Source organism: Cyclopterus lumpus, chromosome 7 (genome assembly GCF_009769545.1).
Source record: "Cyclopterus lumpus isolate fCycLum1 chromosome 7, fCycLum1.pri, whole genome shotgun sequence".
NCBI classification, from domain to species: Eukaryota; Metazoa; Chordata; class Actinopteri; order Perciformes; family Cyclopteridae; genus Cyclopterus; species Cyclopterus lumpus.
Genome location: NC_046972.1, coordinates 11,329,719 through 11,351,353, shown reverse-complemented (window position 1 = coordinate 11,351,353; position 21,635 = coordinate 11,329,719). Strand labels below are relative to the sequence as shown.

Below are 21,635 nucleotides of genomic sequence, written 5' to 3'. Positions count from 1 at the left end.
TGATTACTAATATAAACTTTATTACCTTTTCATCTGCTCTCTATATGACATGGGAACCACATAAATAAAAAATCGTAAAAAGGCATACGTTGGCAAGACAATTCCCCGCTGTAGTGCTGCAATCCGGTCGCCATCCTCTATTATTCATATTTCCCTCATGTGGCGAGAAACCAGGCGCCCAGCGTGGAGCCGGCACAACCGTCCCTCTGGGCTCTTGAGGAAGACTTCCTGACTGATGCATTATACAGCAGGCAAAACCGCGAAACCAAGGGCAGCTCACCGCACATCCAGTCTCATCTCTGGAGACAACTGAACAACATGTACACACACACACACACACGCACACTTGCACGCACCACACACACACCATTTAAAAAATATTTTATTATAGTTAAATTCTGTGGGGGGAAAATCAATGGGTGAGGGTAATTTTGTAAGTGCAGATTTAGGTGTGTAGAGCTCAGCCTAAGCCTGGTGTTGACCTTTGCCCCCTGGGTGATCTTTGACCGACATCAGCCTTGCCTGGAGCCTCTTTCTCTGAGTAGAGAAGCACTCACTCCTGACCATTATAGTCTTATTTAGACAAAACTCAGCTTCTGAAAGATGCATGGGTTTTTATGTGGATGTGAGTTCTGTGTGTAGTCGGGCTTGGCTTCCTCTAAAGGCAAATGGGGCTTGTGTGTTAGGTTTTTTGGCTTTTAAAGCAAACAACGGCTTTATATGGCTTACATATATTTTAAATGTTCTGTATATTTGCATCAGGGTGACTGATGAGGAAGACTGTGTGAGTGTGTGTGTGCAGCCTGCTGTCCAGAGAAGTGAAGTTAAGCCATTTCAAAACACAGCTGATCCTGTGTCTTAACCTTGAGCTCTATCCACATTCAAACCCCGACTCTGCACCTGCATGTGTGTTTCTTTATCTATGCATGTCTTCATGTTCTCCAAGTTTGGCGACAGACTGTACCTCTTAATGACTAATGCAAGTCGAGAAATAGATTGAGAGGGGGGGAGAGGGGGGGGGGGGGGGGGGGGGGGGAAGAGTAGCACAGCGTAGGAATGGAGCAGGAGAGATTGGATGCCGCTGTGTAAATGATGTCTGTTTTGCTTTCTGTTGCAAAATCGGCACCCCCTGCTGTGTTTAGAGAGCGAGAAAACTTCAGACAGTCACAGAATAGTTGCGTGCACACACACACACACACACACACACACATACACTTGAGGACCTTGGGTGGATTAGCTGGAACTTGGCGGTGGAGACAGAGACGCTTGCGTGCTTGCTTCCTCCACCACCACCTCCAACCCACCTCCGCTCCTTAGCGCCACTCCTGCTCGCCTGCCCGGGGCCAGGCTCAGGTTTCAATAAGAGGGAGGGTGGTAAAAATAACCCCTGCTTTCCTCTGCTTCTCCCTCCTCCTCATCCTATTTCTCCCTCCTCTAAGTCCCAAAACACCGCCCCATATCCCCCACCACCCATACCTTAGATCATGTTACTATTGACAGAGAGAGGGAGGAGGGAGGTCAGAGAGAGAGATTAAGTGTGGGGACTGACAGCTAGATAGATATCATGCACCACATGAACACACACATGATGGAAGAAGCGGGGCCTCTTTTGGTAGGCTGCATTAAAAAATATTTAAAATACACAACAGCAAAACTTTTAACCTTTCACCCTATGGGAACATTAATGCATGGTTATTCTGTGCTTTCTGTCAGAGAAATAGTGAGTTTATGCTCGGGTCAGGCTCAGACCATTAACAATGCATGGCTGTATGTGTATAGCTTCATCCAAAGAGTTTACAGTCCATCAGTGCTGTCTTTGCACTTCTTTATGAATAATCTGTGTACAAGCATGTCTTCTGGCTGATATTTGAGGAAGCATTCATGACAGTAATAAGTGCAGTAATAATAAAAACTATCCAAGATAGAAAGAGCATACACTTATTTATGGTTAATCTTTACTATGTATGGTTTACAACGAGTGCAGCTCTCCAGCAGGTGTGTCTGCAATGACCACTGCTGTGTGATTGAATGGACACAACCCACATTTGGCTAACCCCCCCGGTCTAGACACTAATGGGCTGTAAAGCGTCCTAAAACACCGACGTATGCAGGCAATCGGCTCAAAGTCGTCGTATAAGACATTTTAGACAATCTTGCTAAAAACTAAATTTAATCGAGCTGCCTTCATTCAACCACGAGAGGTCCTTGAGCATGTAGCTATTCCTGGCCACCCAAAATATTATAGAAATTGCTGCAGCTAATGCAAGTTTAGCTGTGGACAGACGCACACTCCCTCACGTATGCACGCACCCGATTGATTGCATGATCCTCATGGCGAAAAACAAACAAACGGAAACTGGTTTCTGAGCATAAGCAGCAGTGAGTGAGCTCATTTAAAAAAGGTGGGACTCACTAGTATTAGATTTAGTTATTCTCTTGTCTATTTGGGGTAAGGGATAAGTGTACTTAGGGGTGACTGTGGGTCAGTGGTTAGCAGGTCCGTCTTTCAAACGGGATGTGTCCTTGAGCAAGACACTTAACCCTGAATTGCTCCCTGTAGCTGGGTCTACGGTGTATGAATGTAACATGGTTGTAAGTCGCTTTGGATAAAAGCGTCAGCTAAATGACATGTAATGTAATGTACTTTGCAGAATTGCTAAACAGTAGTGTTCTGCGTTCAGTTCAGTCATGTCGTGAAATGGGATTTTGGCTATTCAACTTCAAATTTAGCAAATCTATGACCTCTGGCTTCCTATTGAAACTGTGTAGTAAATGTAGTATGGATGTATATTCCTCACAATCATGCCTGACATGGAGATTAATGTAGAGGTGGATGAATGATTAATTCAATGTACAACAATGACGTGAAAAGACAGAGTTTTAAAGCCTGCAGTTTCAGGTTAGTATTTATCCCCTGAGAATGTGGATATTGACAGTCATTGATATTAGTGTCCCTCCTCTCTTCAGAGAACTCCCACAGCCCAGTGGTGGAAGCAGGCGGCAGCCACGGCCACATGAGCCCCGAGGAGCACTACAGGCGCATGATGTCAGCGCTCAGCGAGCAGGGGTCCTATGAGGAGCAGCAGCAACGGCTCTACCAGCTGGCAAGCAGCATGGGTCTGCCTGGCCATGGTCAGTCCACAGGCTCCGTATTTGTAGGTGTGTGCATCGTCATCATCGTTCTCACTGTCATTATATAGGCTTTCATATATCTGCTTTCGTTATTCTGTTACACCTTACTGTATAAACTTCAGTGCATAGTTGATTTTTATATTCAGAATAGCGTTTCCTGCTCTACCAGTAAGAATTGACTGATGAAAGATCCAGAGGTTCCTTTCATTTTTTTTTTCAAAATTTTAAATAACTTCAGAGTTTGTTTTGAAGTTACTCGCGATTTACTTCAAACTAAAAGAGTTTCCTGTGGAAGCACTTCACCAGCTTCTATAAAAACATCTCTTCCGTCACCTGTCACCAAGTCACTGTGCTGCGCTGTGATCAGGGTACCAAGTTAAGGTGTGCCACACTGCTGCTATTGTAAAACCCCAGCCATGGAGACGGCTGACATTTCTATTTGCGGTGCTTGCCCACCCAGTGTCAAAGTGTCACTCTGGGTGATTTCTGACCACCCTGGCCCTCCGTTGTTAACAACACCCACAAGGCTGTGCATGCATCAACACCGCGATTGATCTAGGAGCTCTTATTGGCTGCCTGCCAACCCTCTAAATCTCCCAACACCTTGGAAACCACCAGCGTGTCCCTGTTTTTCTCAATTTCAACAGTCACATAGAATGCACTGGCTGTAGGTTGAGAGAACTGTAGTTGGGGAAAAAAGAAAATGAGAAAATTTGCCTCACTTGAATTTTACAAGTTGGCCTTATATTTATTTCACTGTGCCTGCCATTAAATGTCAACCTATTTTTGTAAAGAATTTAACATTAAGTCCTACCAGTCTTTATGAGCTCTTTTGCAGTAGCATAAATCCAATTGATGCCCTGGCCGAATTGTAGTTTGAGCTACTTTTATTTTTATTTGATTAGTAATGATTTTTAATTGCTGGCTGCAAATCTAGGGGGCAAAGCCTATAAACGCTTTAATTGCCTTTTCCCTGTGTCTTAGAGGAGTTAGATGGAAGATGCAGTGCATTGTGGGGGTTTTATGGCCCAGGGTGCAGTCTGATCACTGGCTTTCTTTCCCAGAAACCTTGCTGGTATGAGGAAGACGCTCTGGCGCAATATAGACATACTCGATCCCTTTCTTCACTTACACGGCGTCCTTTATTCTTTATACGCATGCATTCCTCTTCCAAAGCTGCACTTAAACGCAATCTATGTGCAGAAGAAGTAGAGACAGAGGTGAAGAGAAACCATGTATACAAGTCCAAAAAACCTAAGGAGAGAAATGCTCAAAGAACATGAAGAAGGAACAGAGATGAGGGAATACTTTCTCCCGGAACAAGAAATAAAAAAAATACATAAATACAAGTTTATGGTTTATTAACGATGCTCAGGTCACACACTTAAATACAACTGCCATTTCAAACACAACTTCATGGTAAGATTTCCTCTTAGCGATGTGTGTATTTACATGTGTTCTGTTTGTGAGTGTCACATCCTCTCAAGAATGATGAGCCATGGGAATCAGAGACTTTGCCAACACTGCCTGACGGCCACACCTTTGGTGTTAATAATATTCCTTTTCTTCCACACCTGGCAACATCCTCCGCCTATCCACCAACTGCTTAGAAAACTCAGTATATCACTACCATCACATCTTCCCTTCTGCCAATTAACAGTCAGAGCTTGTTAAGAAACTCTCTCAGACACAAACAATCCAGGAGACGGGACAGATGGACGGCTGTTTTGTCTCTTTAGAGGCTGACGCGAATCACTTCAGCAAGAGCCCCTTGACATTGACCTAGTCTCTGATGGGGCCTTGTGACCCCCTCCTTCCTCCCTCTTGGGCCCCCATCACCACCATCCCTCCTACACATCTCCATCTCTAGCATTGCTTTCATACCCTCTCCCCTCATCCTCCTCCTTTCCCTTACCCCCACCTCCAACCTTCCCTTTAGCCTTGGTCCCTGCAGAACATCCTTTCATGTGTTTGAAGTGCCGGGCACAGACAATTTTAGTGTGTGTGCGTGAAAGAGGCAGGGCTGAGGAGGAACTGTGTTCATGTGTGTGGATTCGTAGATGAATGTGTAGGTGTTGTTTGAGTGGTTCTATCTGGACCTGATGGGCAAAAGAAGAGTATGGAAAGGGGAGTGGGGGGCTGAAATTGGGGTTGGCGGTGGAGGGATAGCAGGATTGTAGAAATGGCCAGGAGGGCTTTCCCTCCCTCTTCATATGATGAAAGGAGAGTGAGGGAGAGAGAAAAGAAAAAGAGGGGTGGGGGTAGATATCCAGATGAAAGTGAAAGGAGATGTGCAATGGAAGGGGCGTGCTTCTGTTTTGTCTCCTGCAGTTTAGTGTGATTTACTCACACCATCTTTTTATCATCATCATGCCAAAGAGCCTGAAAACTCCAGCACGTGATTGGTCAAAGTACTGGTGGTTAAAGACATTCAGTGTGACAAACTTGCCGCATATGTACTGCTTCCTTAGCCTATCATATTGGCTGAATACCTCTTCCTGAAAAGATACTTAATTTTCTGATGTATTTTGCGTTTTAGTGGATGGATATCGGTCTTTGTGTACCGGCTAGTCCGCCAAATCCATCAAGAGGCTGGCAAAGCTGCATCAGTGCGGCGCTCCTCTGCATTCTCGCGCCGAGAAAAACCCGGCTTAACCGAGGGGATTTAGGCCCAACACCAGGAATGATGGCGGAGAGAAAAATGGAATGGCACAAAAGAGGGATAAGCAGGATGGGTCCGAGTGGTAAAATGGGACCTCCCAAAATAACTCATGCAATGAAATATGTGTATGTGTGTCTTCAATTAGGACTCTAATTTGCAGATGAAGGGACTCTCTTCTTGTGTTCCAGCAGCTGCAACACCAAGAGTTTTAGAGGAGAATTTCTAAATCTGAGTACCCACTCTGTGTGTGTACACACACACACACACACACACACACACACACACACACACAGTCTGAAGGTTAGAGCCCCAGGTGACCCTGCTTTTCTCAGTTCACATGAAAGAGAATTAGAGAGAGAGTGGGGGGGGGGAGGGGATAAGATAGAGAGAGAGCAAAATATGGATGCAGTTTTGGCGTGAAGCTTTACAAACACGCATTGGATAAAATGAGAATGGAATACGATGAGAAATAATAGAGAAATGATCAAGATACATTTGTATTTTCACTTTTTTATACAGTTTGTATTGTCTGTGTTTAAAGGAGCTCTTGACTTTACTGTACACGTCAAAGTCAGGGTCCTAACTACCATTACAAACTCACATTTTAGTCTTCCAGCCTAATTTCCATGTTTTTGGACTAAATATATTTGATTGAAATATTATTATAAATATTATTTAGTATTCTCCACCAGAATGACATACTTTGCTTTGTGAAGAAGCAGCATTTTTTATTTTTTATTACAGAAAATATAATTGATAAGTGAAATTAATTTATGTGAGTAAATAAATAAAAATCAAAGCTTAATCTGTGGCTTGGCTCTGACTTTGGTTAACTGTGGAAATAGTTGTATAAGGCAGGGAGAGTCAAGAGAAAGACATTGTTGAGTTGCATTATGGGAATTGCTGGTTACAGTGTTTTAGAGCTAGACTAATTAAGGTCTGCAGCCTAAAGTTAGGGTTTCTTCCATGTTTCTATGTTGGCTGCAATATAGTCAGGATATCGTGGGCTCTGCAGAATCGATCTATTCTATCCTTTATAAATCTGTTGCTTGGATGTTCCCAAACTTTATGGAGGTAGAATACTAAACCACTAGAGTACCCCTTTAACTGACCCAGTCATACAAAATAATAGGTGAGGTGGGATTGTGACCACAGGAAACCCGTAGAGGTCAGCTCTTCCAGCCTGTCAGCCCTGCACCATGTATGCAAGTGCACAACAGACTGTGTGTGAATGTGTGCTCTGGGGCTCCAGTTCCCCTCTGGTCCCTCCCTTATCTCTCCCAACCCCCCCTTACCCACACATACACACACACACACACACACACACACCCTTGTCTGCCGCCAGCCGATTCCCCTGTGGCCTGGCGCAGCAAACAGATCGATACACCGGAGCTAGGCCGCATTAATATCTGTCGCTTCACCCCCCTCCCCCTCCCCGGCGCCCACTCAACTGCTTCAGCGCACACACACACACACACACGCATGCACGCACACACACACACACACACACACACACACACTCACATGCAAGCACCTAAATCACACAGACGCACACAAACACACGTCACACCCGTACCGGCGGCGGAAATGGCCCCTAGCTCCCGAGGGATCTGTCTAATTAAAAAAGAGGGGGAGGCGGAGAGAGAGGATAGATAGATTGAGGCAAGGAGAGGGAGGAGAGAGAGAGAGCAGGATGGATTTTTCTCTCATTAGAAGCCATGTCTCCTGGTGTGGCCTGGCCTGGCTGATAATGATGAGGCCTCTTAGAGAGAGAGAGAGAGAGAGAGAGAGAGAGAGAGAGGGGGAGGGAGGGGGGGGTAAAAACACTTTGCCCCTGATGTGTGAAGTCTTCTTTTTTTTTTGCTCGCTTTTGCAAAAACACAGTATGTGTGCATTTATGTGCTAATGTGTGTCTGTGCATGTATATGGGGGTGACTGTGGCTCAGTGGTAGAGCAGGGTCATCCTTCTATCAGAGGATTGGCTTTTCGATTCCCCGGAGCTGCTAGTCCTAAACTTAACCCCACACTGCTCCTAGATTTCTGTGTGTGAATGGGTAAATGATAACATTTAGTGTCCAAGTGCTTTGAGTGGTCAGCAGACTAGAAAAGCGCTACACAAGTACAAGTCCATTTACCATTGGATGGGGGGTTAAAAAATGCATTTTCAGTATCACTGTGGAAATAACTTATTGGGTGCTACTGCATACTCAGGCCTCACATACTTCACTAAAGGACAACAAACACGTTTTTAAGTATGCTTCACTTTGTACAACACACTTAAAATAAGCCATCAACTAGAAGCTGGTGAAATGTATAGTCACTAGGATTTTCTGTTTCAATCCCAACCTGAGTTTCTGGTAATATCTTTGCCTAGACATGAGGAGCTTGATACTAAATTTGTTTTTTATCCTCCCCTCTCTGTCCTCCCCCTCAATTCTCGCATCCCCTCTGCTTTTTTCCTCTCATCCCTTCTCCTCTCTTCTCAACTTGATCCTTCATCATCTTTGTCTCATCAACTCTATCCTTCCATCTCTCCCCCTCCACTGTGCTTTCCTTGTTTTGTTTCATTGCTCCTTATTCAGATATGCTGCGTGCTCGCCAGGAGGCGTTGGCTGCAGCAGTTAGAAATCCAGCGGCCTTAGAAGCTCACCTGCCCTCGGCGGGCAGCTCCTCTTCATCCAGCCAGAGACGCAAGCAGGGTCTGCCGCAGCACCGGGACGCACATTACACCGACAGGTAAGAAACCAATGCAAACACACTCACTACAACGTCAGGCCGGCCATAGCTTGCTATTGAAACGGCAACCCTGCCCTGCTTACAATATCAGCATTATTCATCAATAATAATGCCCAACACTCACACCCTCCTCCACACACACACGCACGCACATACACTCATATACTGCATATGAGGCCCCAGTTGATGTGAGCACACTTAAATGTGGAAAACTCAGAAACAATGTTCAGATTTTTTTAGAAAAAATGTGTCAATGGAAGAAATAGTAGAAGGAGTTAATCACCTGCCAGTTAGCATCGCCAACTGCTGCACTTTTCTTCCCATTCTTCCACTCATTCCAAGCTTTCTCAGCAAGATCTGATCTCATATTTGGCTTTTTTGTCGTGCTGCAGTGTGTGTGTGTGTGTGTGTGTGTGTGTGTGTGTGTGTGTGGGTGTGTGTGTGCATCTCCACATACATGGTTAAACTAAGGATCCAATAACCTCTTGGCTACCACTGTGGAGCTGCACGCCTGCATCCCCGGCTTTTCCTCCCTCCTCTCCCCCCAGCGCTGGCCCCTGCGCCTCCCAAACAAAGCCGGGGGCAGCGGGAGTGGGCGGGTAATTGCTTGTCGATTATTTATGTGGCGCGGGGAGAGGCGGGGGATCGATAATGGGCCGGCGGTGCGGCAGCAGGGGAGGGAGGGTGTATGTGTGTGTGTGTGTGTGTGTGTGTGTGAGACATAGAAGAGGGGGGTGAAGGGACGGGGTGGGGATATAAGCAGGAAGCAGAGTGGCCCGGTGCAGCTCTGGGAGGCTATGGGGGTGTGTATGCATGTATATATATATATATTTATGTGTGTGTGTGTGTGCGTGTATATATATATATGTATATATACGTGTGTGTGTATATATATATATATGTATATTTGTATGTATATATATGCATCGACAAGCATGTGCGTGTGTGTGAGAATCCAGTAGCGCAGTATGTGAATATAGTCAGGGGGGCGTCTGTTCTCAGACAGCACAGAGTAATTAGCCACACAGGGCAGGGAGAGTTAACTAGGCCTCACCCTCCCATCCGCCATCCATCCATCTCTACCTCACTCCGTCCCCCTTTACCTCCACCTGCCTCCTCTTCAAAGCTTTTAGTCTCAGCATGTTTTTGAGTGAATAAAAAAGAGGGGTTAATAAGGAAAATGTTGAAGTGCCCTTTCCATCATTTGAAGCATTGTCTAAATGAGAGAATGCAAAACCTTTATAATGTTTCACCGGTACATTGCGCACGTTGCTGCATGTAGCCACACACTTTTAATACTTACTTGTTCGTACTTTAGTTTTTTTGATAAAAGTGTTTTGTGGCAAGAGTTTGGGAAGAACCCCTCGTGTTTTAAAGGGACAATCCCCCATAAAGAAAGTGATAGAACTTGCTGGCCTAAATAGTGTCCAATCCAACACCTTTGGGGTGAACTGCATTGCAAAATATATGCCAGGCCTTATCACCCAACATCAGAGCCTGACCTCACTAATGCCCTTGTGAGTGAATGGGAGCAAATCCCTGCAGCCAGGTTTCAAAATCTTGTAAAAAACCTTCCCAGAAGAGGAAAGCCTGTTGTAGCAGCATATTAATGTATATAGATTTGGAATGAGATCAACGAACTTACGTCAGTGTAATGGCCGTGTTTTTGGCTATGTATTGTACATGTATGTGTCTAAATGTAAAGAATATACTCAAACTCAACCCTAATGAAATATACAGAACCTGCAAAAAATAGAGAAGGAGAACATTAAGAAGAGCCGTGAGAGTGGGATGAGTGCAAAGTGAAGAGAAAATTAAAATCAAGGTAATTGGTGAATAAAAGCGGAAAACTGAGATTAAAAAGCCGAGGCTGAAAATGTGAGGAAGCAATGGAAGCTCTCCCCCTCTCTAACTCTCTGCGTGGCTCACCTTTCCATCGACCCCTCATCATTGATTATCTGGGGCCCATTAGGGCCCATTGTTAAAAACAAATCATTAGGGCTGCTCGATGGGCTTAGAGCCTGGCGCTCCATTTGTCTGGCCTTAAATGGCAAAGCTCACCAAGCATCTGCAAGGCAAATAGGGGAAGGGTGGAGAAAAAGAGAGAGAGAGAGAGAGCAGAAGGGGAAAACATTGTAGCTTAAATGGGGATGAAGAGAAGGAAACAAAATAGAAGAAGAGAGAACGAAGTGATGGAGAGAGAGAGAGAGAGAGAGAGAGAGAGAGAGATAAGGGGAGGGAGGGAGCGAGCGAGCAAGATAGAAAGAGAGAGAGAGAGAGAGAGAACGAGCGTGGAAGGAGCCTCATCCATTTTAATGAGCTTCCTGTGTAAATGTGTTCCTGCGGAGAAGGAGCCGAGGGCGGCCGCGCGGCGCTCCTAATCCCCCCACGCTCCCGTCATTAAGGGCAGCCCTGTCACACACACACCCCTACACGCACACCAGGACACACACACACACACACACACACTTACACAGACACGCATACACACTCACACTGCCTGGGCTTTGGCGGGACGGGACTGCTGTCGCCACTCTGACAGGTCGTCACACACCAGTGAATTCCCCAGGAGCCCCTGGCCTCACTGCAGGCAGAGAGAGAGAGAGAGAGAGAGAGAGAGAGAGAGAGAGAGAGCTCATTTTGCGTGGTTATAAGCCAACCTTGCATTTGTGAATCTGCCTATTTTCATTTTCTGATATTTTCATGTCTCAAGTAAAAAACCTCATCTTTTTATAGCATGTTAGTGGTATCTGTGCAACAAAATGCACAGATAGGGTAAGAAAAAAATCGCACATTGACAGACACACACGCACACACACACACACACACGCACACGCACACACACGCATACACGCAGACGCACACACACACACACAGCCCCAGAGCAAAACGACTAATGTCTGCCACTCCTCTCTTAAAATTGCCTCCTATAAAAAGAGGGAGAGATGGAGGAAGGGAGTGGAGGGGAGTGTCAGACACACACTTTTTCTCCCCTTCCCGCTCTGTCTCTCTCACTCCCCGTGATTAGGCCTAATTATGGTGGCGCAGACGCCTGGCAGCCCCAGTCATGCAGCTTTAATTGACCGTTATTCATCTGCGGGCTAACGCTAGGCAAGGGTAGGCGGTGCACGGAGAGGGAAGAAAGGGAGGAAGTATCAGAAAGGGGGGGGGGGGTGAGGAGAGTTCGTCATGCGGGAGCCATGGCGAGGTAGAGGGGAGTTTTGCGGGCGCCTTAAACGTAGCCTAGTGGAACTGCGCGTCGCAAGGCTAATTTGCTAGCCCCGAAGGGATTAGGCCAGGTGATTACACACTGGGCGGTGTAATTACATAAGCAGCGGCGAGTGGGGCCCCGGCTAGCGGCTCCGGGGTCACGCGCCGTAGCCCTCACCCAAGATTAATTGGAGCTGCCAGTGGAGTGCGAGGCACCGCCGGAGAGAGCGGTTATACGATTAGCATTAACATTTCAACGGCGGAGGCGATCGATGAATGGTTTTCACCCCACACCCACACCACCACCACTCTACAGCCCCCCCACCCCACCTCCCATCTCATCTCTCCGCTCTTGTGTGCGTGTCCTCCCTCCCTGTAGTTCCTCCCTCCCTCTCCTTTCCCCTCGCCATTTAGTGAGGCGGGAGACATGCAGGCGCTAGCTAATTTGAACACAGTTGCAAAACAATATTTTCGGTTGCATACGTCCCAGTGTTGGTTGAGCTAGATGTTGTTTTCCTCAGCTTGTTTCTTTTGTGCTGCAGCAGTCACACACAGCTGAGCTCTGATTGGTGTGAGAGCAGTGGCTCAGGAGGAGAGCAGAAGAGACAGGAAAAGGAAGAGGAGAGGTGTGTGGAGCTCGTGAGCTCAGGAAAGGCCTTGGAAACAGCTGTGATATGAGGCACAGAGCATCATCTTCCACACATGACGCTTTCAATGGGTCATGGTGCAGATGCCTCACTCTTCTGAAAGCTTTTTTATCTTCTTTCTCAAAACCATGTTCCTGTACCCATGAAGATCTGCACAAAACTGCGAGAAAAACTGCAAAAGGGAAATAATAATAGAAAGGATTACAGTGAACAAAGAAGGGGGATGAAGAAACTGAAAGAAAGACGTAGAGGCAAGACAAAGCTGGGGTAAAAAGACAGGATGAGATGAAGTGATGAAGAGGGGGGAGAGAAAATACATAGAGAGAGGTGAAAGAAATAAAACTGAAGGAAAATAAAGGAGTAAACAAGAGAGATTTTCCGAGGTCATAGAAAAGAAGAGAGAAGAGAAAAAAGATGGTTTAGAAAGAACAAGAGACGGCGAGAGAGGGAGCAAGGTGAGAGGCGCCTTTCCCCCTCAAGGAGGACAAAAGACGAAGCCAATAATGGAGAGGCCTTTTCAGAAGCGGAGGTTGCAGGACGCTCCATCTTTTCACCCGTTTCAATGCAATCCAGAGAGTAAGAGCGAGAGAGGGAGAGAGGGAGGGAAACGGAGAGGAGGGCGTAAAAAAGGGAGAGAAGAGAGGAGGGATGAGTGTTAATTAGAAGGTCCTTCAGCCCGTGGCCCCGGTCAAGACGCAGGGGCCGCCCCAGCTGTCGGAGCATGACACACTGGCATTGTGCATTCAGCCCTCATTATGTGTGTGGGTCTCGAGTTGTGTGTATGTGTGTTGCGTGTGTCTCTGTGTGTGTATTGTGTGTGTATGTGTGAGGCAGCAGGGGAAGAAAAGGCTGCAGTCCAGGGTACAGCAATGGCCAGCGGCGCTTGCTGCGGCGTGACAAGACTGATGAGGCACTGGGGCGACATGGGGGCCTCTGGAGCTCCACTGATAAAAATACATTGCATACATTGGTGTGGCAGCATCCACACATGCACAAAAAATGAATTGAGACGTACTTATTAACTATTCTTGTTATGTAGGGAATCAAACATTATACATTTCTCCACGTCATCATTGCAAAGTATCCAGTGAAATCCAAACTGAACCTAATGTTGCCTTTTTTCATATTTGTGTCCAGAGATCTGTCCCACCCTCCACCCCTCCTGTCCCCACCAACTGGATCTCACATCGCCTTAGGACCTCACCTGCGGCCTCCTTTCCTGGGGATGCCCTCTGCTCTTTGCCAGGCCCCTGGTGAGTCATAAATCATGCTACAGCTAAATTGGTAATAGTAATGCATAGTACCAATGGGGATGCATGGCATGGACATATACTTGTAAAAAAGATATACACTTTCACATTTGCAGGGATATGAGATGAATGTTACAGCGTTTTCTTTATCAAACCAGACGGTAGTTGCAGGATATTACTCTTAAGATAGCATTTTGCAGTAAACAACAATGGATGTAGAATTGTTTTTATGCGCAGTACCTTTTGTGAACTTTTAAACATGATGTCTCATTTCTGTTTTTAACATTTGGGAGCTTCCATGTCACTTTTGTGCTTACATGTATGTATTTTCTTGCTGTTTCTATTCACAGGTTATGGTTTCCTCCAACCAGCTCAAGCTGAGCTCTTTGCTCGGCAACAGGAGATGCTAAGGAAGCAAAATCTGGCCAGGTGTGTTTGTGTTTGTGTGTGTGTGTGTGTGTGTGTGTGTGTGTGTGTGTGTGGGAATGCAACAGTATGTGACAATAGTGTAATTATGGCCATAGTGTAAATGGCTAAAATTGATGTTTTATGGCTTCATAATAACATTGAGGAAAAGAGATATACACCCACAAGCAGTGTCGTGAATGTGAAATAGTTTATTTTTCTAAACATTTGTCATGTATGTTAATGTCCCTGTGTCTTTCATTGCCTTAGACTTGAGATGTCGGCAGAGCTGCTGAGACAGAAAGAGTTGGAAAGTCTCCACCAGCGACAGCAGCAGCAGCGTCTTCTGGGCTCTGAACCTTTGGGAGCTCTTCCACCTGGCCTGCCCCCAGACCATCCAGCCCTGCGGAGCCTCCACGACATCCCAGAGGGCCACCCGCTCCGTGAGGAACTGGCCCGCCGCTCTAATGCAATGCTGGTGCTCCGCCATGGGGCTGCCACACCACTCCTAACCCTCAACCACCACCAGCATCAACATCCAGGACCACCCTCCACACCCAAAGACACCCAGGCACAGAGATCTACCTCTGGCCCAGATGCTGAATTCAGGAAGGCCCCCCACAGGGCCCTCCAGAAACAGCTCCGTGCTGGGGATCACACAGAAGGAAGAGAGGACAGAGGGAGGTTTGTAGACAGGGAGGTGCACGATGAGGACATGAAGGACTCGGACAGTGACGCAGAGATGTGTGAGGAGAGGCAGAACAGTGTCGCTGCCGAGTCGAGCAGAAAACCCAGGGACCGGGACAGAGATGGGGGTAAAGAGACTGGCAGAAAGGCAGCGTGTGACAGTGCCAGGGAGACCGGAGAGAGCTCAGGCAGACTGAGTGCCCCTTGTAGTTCAACAGGTACGGAGTCACCCAGTCGCCACCTCTTCACCCCTGGACTGGGCAAGGCTGATGTCAAGTACCACCTGCCACCTGGGTTTATGCCACCCCTGCCTGCTCTTCATGCTCAGTCACTTCCCTTTGGATTCCCCTACGCCAACCCCTACTTTCACACAGGTGAGAGACTCAGCCACACACACCAATACACACAACACACACACTGCTGACATGTGAAGCCCATTAGCGTCATCACTCTTTGTGTGCGTGTCTCCTGTGTGAAGACCTCTCCCTGTTAGAGGCCCTGCATCTGACCTTAGTGTGATCTCATGCGCACCACAACCACGTGGACAGAGAGGAGTACACATTCCCACCATGATCAGCTTAAAGGGATAATTCATGTTTTTTGCAGTGGGGTTCTATGAGGTCATTGTATCTACAGTCGATGACTGTCGGCACACCTCCAGTTTGGAGAAACAGACAGGAATGCCAACACAGATACTGTTGTGGAAACCAGTATTTTAAGTGTAGGCTATATTTGGCATATTTTCACCACCCCAATTCAATCACTTTGAACTATGAGTCCAAGTTTTCCCCAAATTTGAAGAAATTCTCTCAAGGTGTTCCTGAGATATCACGTTCACGAGAATGGGACGGACATGAGGTCACACTGACCTTGCCCTTTGACATTTGATCACCAACATCTAATCACTTCATCATGTTCAGATCAGGCAGCAACCTCCGGTCCTGATAAGTGAAGCCAATGCAGAAGTGCCTTAAACTTGCATTCTCTCTACTCGCCATAAGGGAGGAACTCCTCTGGTTGCAAAAAGAAGTCAGATTGTATGGAAGTCTATGTGAAAATTACCCTACTTCTCACTTGGTTTAGTCCCTTAGTATAAACATCGTGAGCATGACGTTGTGGTCTAAATCGCTAGTTTCAAGTCTTCTTCAATACTACATTATTTCAATTTAGTAATAAAAGGAATAAAAACGTAATCGTATATTAGGCTATAAAAATGTAATTAAAAAAGTAATGGTTTAGTATACCATGGAAAATGTAATTACAAATATGTAATTGTATATGCCATACAACGTTTTGGTGTATTATGCCATAGAAATGTGATTAAAAATACCATAATATTTTATGCAAAAATAATTCAGATGAATTATCTTACAGCCTATGTAAGATAAGGTAATCGTATAGTATGCAGACAAATGTGATAACGATGTCATAGTATATATATTTGTCAAAAAAAGGTATGAAAAGGTCATTTTATGCTATTTTTTATCACGATTTTCAACATAATACATTATGACCTTTTTATCTCACTTTTCAACATACAAGACAATGACTGTTTTTAACATACTATAGTCTGGCTTTTTAATCACTCCTTTTGAGAGTATAGCATGTTGATAAAATGTCATAGTATGTCAAGAAACTCATGTTGAAATAAATCATAATATACTATGTTGAAAAAAGAGTCAAAGATAAGAGTCAAAGATAAGTTGTAAAAAGTGATAAATAGTCACAGTATAGTACGTTGAAAAATGGCATACAAACTTAAAAGTTTAATATGTTGCAAAAAGTGATATAGTATGTCAAAAAATGTATATGAAAAACTGAAATTATAATATATAATGGAAGCAGTGGATATTTAAGTGTTAAAGGGTCATTGGCAGCGTATGACTGATTGAACTATTCTTCATAGTGACAGCCTGCAGGAAGAAACTGTGCTTGTGTCTGGTTGTTTTGGCGTATGGTGTTCTGCAGTGATGAATCTGCAGTGATATTACGAGCCCGTTTCCTGATTCTAGAGGTGCATACGTCCTTAATGGAGGTCAGGCTGGCGCCATTGATTTTGTCTGCAGTTCTGACTGCCCGTTGTAGTCGGTTCCTGTCCTGTTTGGTGGCTGATCCAAACACACTGATGTACGTATGTGCAGAGGACAGACTGGAGGATTGCAGTGTTTGTGTCAGCTGCTGAGGCAGGGTCAACTTTCTGAGTACATCCTCTGCTTAGCCCTTTTCCTGGTTGTATCTTTGTTGGAAGTCCACGTCTGGGAGATGGTTAACAAAACATTAAATAAAAACATTTGAAAAAAGTCATGTTATAGTACGGTATGTCATAAAAAGTCTTTAAGTATGCCATTTTTCTTTTTGGGCACCAAAAGAATGTCAATTGATTGTCAAATTATAGTTTAGTCATATAGTATATATGACATAGTATATATATATTTTTTTCAAAAAAAGTAATACATCTTTACCATATAAAAACTAATATAGTATTAGTAGTATTATAGTATAGTATGTATATATACAAAAGTTTATTTCAGTATATCATCATATACAAGTATATCATTTAAAATATATGTATATATATATAATATAGTATGCCTTGAAGATGTCACAAAATGTTGTATGACGTAGAAATTCATAATATAATATGCGATTGAAAAGTGTATGTCATAATAAGTCATGGTACAGTAATTGTCATAAAAATGCAATAAAATTGTTAAGGTATGTCCAAAAAAGTCAGTATAGTATATCATATAAGCCTGTATATTCTATAAAAAAGCCCCCAAAAAAAGGTTATAGTATAGGATGCTATTGCATTCTATAAATACAATCATAGGAGCGACCTTTAGCTCACCTGATAGAGAGTGCACCATGTAGGCTGAGTCCTTGGCACTGGATTCAATATCAAGCTGCAGGCCTTTGCTGCCTTTGCCTCTTTCGCTCTCCCCCTTTCCTGTTGTTGTATAATAATAATAACTTTATTTATACAGCATCTATATAGTTCAACAGCTGCACCAATAAAGGAAACAGGTCATTGCACCAAAACATTTTCAATAATATGTCTATTTTGGTTTTATGTCTGAAAATGTACAGTATGTATATATATATATATATATATATATATATATATATATATATATATATATATATATATATGTGTGTATATAGTACGGTGTGTCATACACAAAGAATTACCGCATCACAGGCTATTGCTGGCATGGAGACATAAGACGTTGTTGGCCGTACATTAGTTTTTATTCTTTCAGTTTTCAAGTCACTAAAAATGGCAGCAAGATCCTCAGTTTTAATAGCAACTTTGTCTCCAGTTATATTGACACATCATTTTCACCCGCTGCTGCTTCCAGGCTCTGTGGGAGGTCTTTTCATGGATGGGGAGGACTCAGCCACAGCAAACCCTGTGGAGGACATCAGCAAGTGGAGTGTGGAGGACGTGTGTGGCTTTATAAGCAGCCTGGCCGGATGTGCTGAATACACACAGGTGAGGACACAGAAAGAGGAAAGAGGGAAGAGAGAGAGGGTGAGGAGGGGATGGAGAGGCCAGGGGCAGCCTGACTTCTAATCACAGTGACCAAGATATCGTACATACTGGAAAAATACCCTAGTGCTTTCAATGGCATCTCGTTAAGTTTAGGTAGAAGCCCTAAACCTGCACAGAACAGTGTGTTTCAACGTTATTGTGAATGTGTGTGTGGATGCACGAATGGTCATGTTCCTAAGTGCAGCCGTATACGTGGGCTTTGTGTGACTGCGGCTGAGTTAGCGGTGCATGTACACCTGTAGCCTGGGGGTGTGTTTGAAATGGTTGCGTGTATTGCTCACATTGTTCCAAAATGTACTTTCCAGAATTTGAGAAAAGTAAACCAATCTCTCTCTTTTTTTTTTTTTTTAAGTGTCAAACAATACTCACATAATAATATTTATGTTTTAAGACTCATTAGTCCCCGTAATCATGCTGGCTGTGGTGGATCATAATGTTAATTTAATGTAATGAAAAAATCCACAATCCTTTTTCCGTGCTATTGGATGCAGATGAACTTAAGGCTTTGGAATTTGTCCTTCATCTCTTACACGGAAGTCAAGCTAGTAACATAACATCATGGCCAATAGTGACATGAACAAAGATGTCAATGACCCATAATACTCACACTGGCATGTGAATATTGAGTCAGTTGAAAATGTGAACCCATCTTTTAAGAGATAACGTGTTGCTTAAGACCCTATTAGACAACACTTCCTCAACAACTGCATCCCTTATATTGGTAATGGTATGATGGAAAATTTAGGCTATTTCTCAAAATGGATATGTAACATTTTGGAATAGAGACACTGTTTTGTCGGTTGTGTGAATGAATATGTAGTTTGTGTGTCGAGTGTGAGTATGTGTGTGTGTGTGTGTGTGTGTGTGTGTGTATATGTCGGGGCTGTGGCTGAAGCGGCTGTCTCTCCGCCAGGTGTTTCGGGAGCAGGCCATTGATGGAGAGACATTACCTCTGCTCACTGAGGAGCACCTGCTCAACACCATGGGACTAAAGCTGGGGCCTGCGCTCAAGATCCGCTCACAGGTACACACACCACAGACCTGCGTGTGGACTCGTGTGTGTGTGTGTCTGAATGTGTGTTTTTGTCCATAGGCCCAAGACAAATTGCTAGTGTAGCATAGATGATTCCCCCCACAGCCTCTCTTCTACTCTCTCTCTCCGTTTGAAATACAGCATTAGTCGATTATACAATACTCAACAGGCTGTACTGACAGTCATATGGTCTCCTCTTGTCTCCTCAGGTGGCGCGGCGCGTTGGCAGGCTTTTCTACATGACTGGATTCCCGCTGGCGTTCCCGTTTCCGCCTTCTGCCGCACTGCGCCCCCCAGAGCGTGATCGGGACTCTCTGACAACGCCATCTGACACCCCCTTGCAGCTCTCTTTGTCCCTGCCCCACAGACCCACCTCAACCAGCAGCAGCTCCTCTCCATACAGCGGCCCCACCCCAGGGTGCTCCTCCCCCAAGCAGGAAAATGGTAACGGCTCCACAGTAGTTGGAAGATACGAGGCCAAAACTCCTTCGTAGGAAAGGACAGGCAGGGGTGAGGAGGCCAGACTCTAACTAACCTGACCCAGGGAGATTGACTCCCGGGCCCCATTTGCCAGACTCTTCCCATCTTGGGACCGTGACGCTGGAATTTCGGGAAAAATATTGGACTGGAATAAGAGACAACTGTACCGTCCGTATCCAGCAAAACAATCAGCTTATAAGTTCCTCTGCATTGGTTGTAGCCGAGCAGAAGCCACAACAAACTGGGTTGGACGGGAGACACATGAAGTGACAGAGGAAAAAAGGGAAGAAAAAAAAAAAGAGGAAGTGGAGACAGCTGGTCACAGACAGCCTGCCAAAAAAAAAATAGGAGCGAAGGCCTGCCACAAATGTGAAATTCTTGCAAGTCAGACGCTAACGGATACTCTTCCTTCCTTCCTGGGCTGGAGGAAGCTCCGCTCACTCACTTTCTTTCTCTTGTCTCCGTCTCTGTGATTGCTCTCACCACAAGTCCTGAAGAAGCCAGGAAATAAAGAGAGACGTCCTCCCTTTTTGTCATCTTCCTCTTTTCCCTAGCTTGTTTCGTGAGGCCCAACAGCAGCGTGGAGCAGTCTTTTTAGAGGCTGGAGTTGAAGCATTATGCTGAGCGGCACCAGATCGGACCAGCTCCCTTATCACTGCAACTATGCATTCCACTGTCCCGATACCAAAGATGACCGGAGGTGTGGAATTGAAACCATGTTCCACAACATGTCTGCTTCTTTTTGCATTGATGGTCAACAGAAAGACTGGTCCAACAGGGAAAGGCTAGTGTCTCACATGATGTGACACAGGAAGAGTGGTCATTTACTGACATACAAATGGTTAAAAAATGTTAGTGAAATGGAGAAGCCTATGGTGTGTGTGTGCGGCTTACGTCATTGTATGCTCGTGTTGACTACTGTGGGAGGTAGGAAAAACATGCAAAATTGTACAGAATCATGCTTAAGATGAAAATATCCTGAAAGTTACATACGTGGTACTTTTACTTTTTAAACGTAGTTGCACGAATAAGGTTTTCTTTACTGAAGAAAAATGTGACTTGCTGAACTTTGGTGGTACTTTTGTTCATACTCTTTTGTTCTGCCATTTCAAAAAAAGTGTAATATTAAAAGACGCTCCAATCTTGAATGCTACTTCAGCATATAAATATGAGGAAAAATATTTATAGGACTTTTGATGTAGTAAAGCAGATTATGATATGTATTATAATTAGCCCTTAAGATGGATTCCAAAGATACTTTAACTTTGTTTTCTCTTGGTTGCAGGGAAAAGAAAGGCACAAAGCTCTTATCGCAAATGTTTGGAATTTGTTATGGATTTTTTTTTTTTTTTAAACTACGCAAGCAATTAATTAAAAATGGTCTCTAGATTTCCCTTCGAAAGTTTTGTCTTCATCCTATTTTTCTATTCACCACACAGGTGAAATAAATCCTTAAGAAATTCATGTGCTCTCTCGTTGTTTGTGGGCCTGTGACAGACAACGTATATATGCCTTTTCCTCCTCAGGTGTTTGTGGTTCTTCTGTAAAAACATGTAAGAGGGAGTATGCAGTCTCCTGATGCATCTGTGTGAAGGGGAGGTGTCCCATGAGGGGGGGGGGGGGGGGGGGCAGTTCTGGTCAACACCAGCTGTCAGAGTGTGAGGTTCAGCCACAGGCCATGGCCTCTCTTGCCTGTGGGGATAAACCTGACCCTCCTCATCCTCCCACACACACACACACACACAAGACCAGAACCAGCCCCCACTTACTTACCTTCCTTGTTCAAAGAGTTTAGAGTGAAGCAGACGCACACGCACACACACTTTAGGCTGGGCCTCTA

The 21,635-nt window shown here is 44.8% G+C and overlaps 1 protein-coding gene across 5 annotated transcripts in view; it reads left to right on the top strand.

Annotated features, from left to right (window-relative positions):
- The window catches only part of samd11 (sterile alpha motif domain containing 11), a 48,955-nt gene extending 27,758 nt beyond the window's left edge, over positions 1-21,197 (top strand). For 3 of the 5 annotated variants that reach the window (XM_034536567.1, XM_034536571.1, XM_034536570.1), the window contains exons 6-13: positions 2,968-3,159; positions 8,377-8,530; positions 13,525-13,640; positions 13,988-14,066; positions 14,313-15,103; positions 18,089-18,222; positions 19,196-19,306; positions 19,525-21,197. In XM_034536567.1, coding sequence (XP_034392458.1) covers positions 2,968-3,159; positions 8,377-8,530; positions 13,525-13,640; positions 13,988-14,066; positions 14,313-15,103; positions 18,089-18,222; positions 19,196-19,306; positions 19,525-19,809 — 1,862 coding nt within the window. In that variant the 3' untranslated portion in view covers positions 19,810-21,197. The remainder of the gene's footprint in view (positions 1-2,967; positions 3,160-8,376; positions 8,531-13,524; positions 13,641-13,987; positions 14,067-14,312; positions 15,104-18,088; positions 18,223-19,195; positions 19,307-19,524) is intronic. The other 2 variants (XM_034536568.1, XM_034536569.1) reach the window with 2 other exon arrangements.
- Positions 21,198-21,635: the final 438 nt, after the last annotated feature.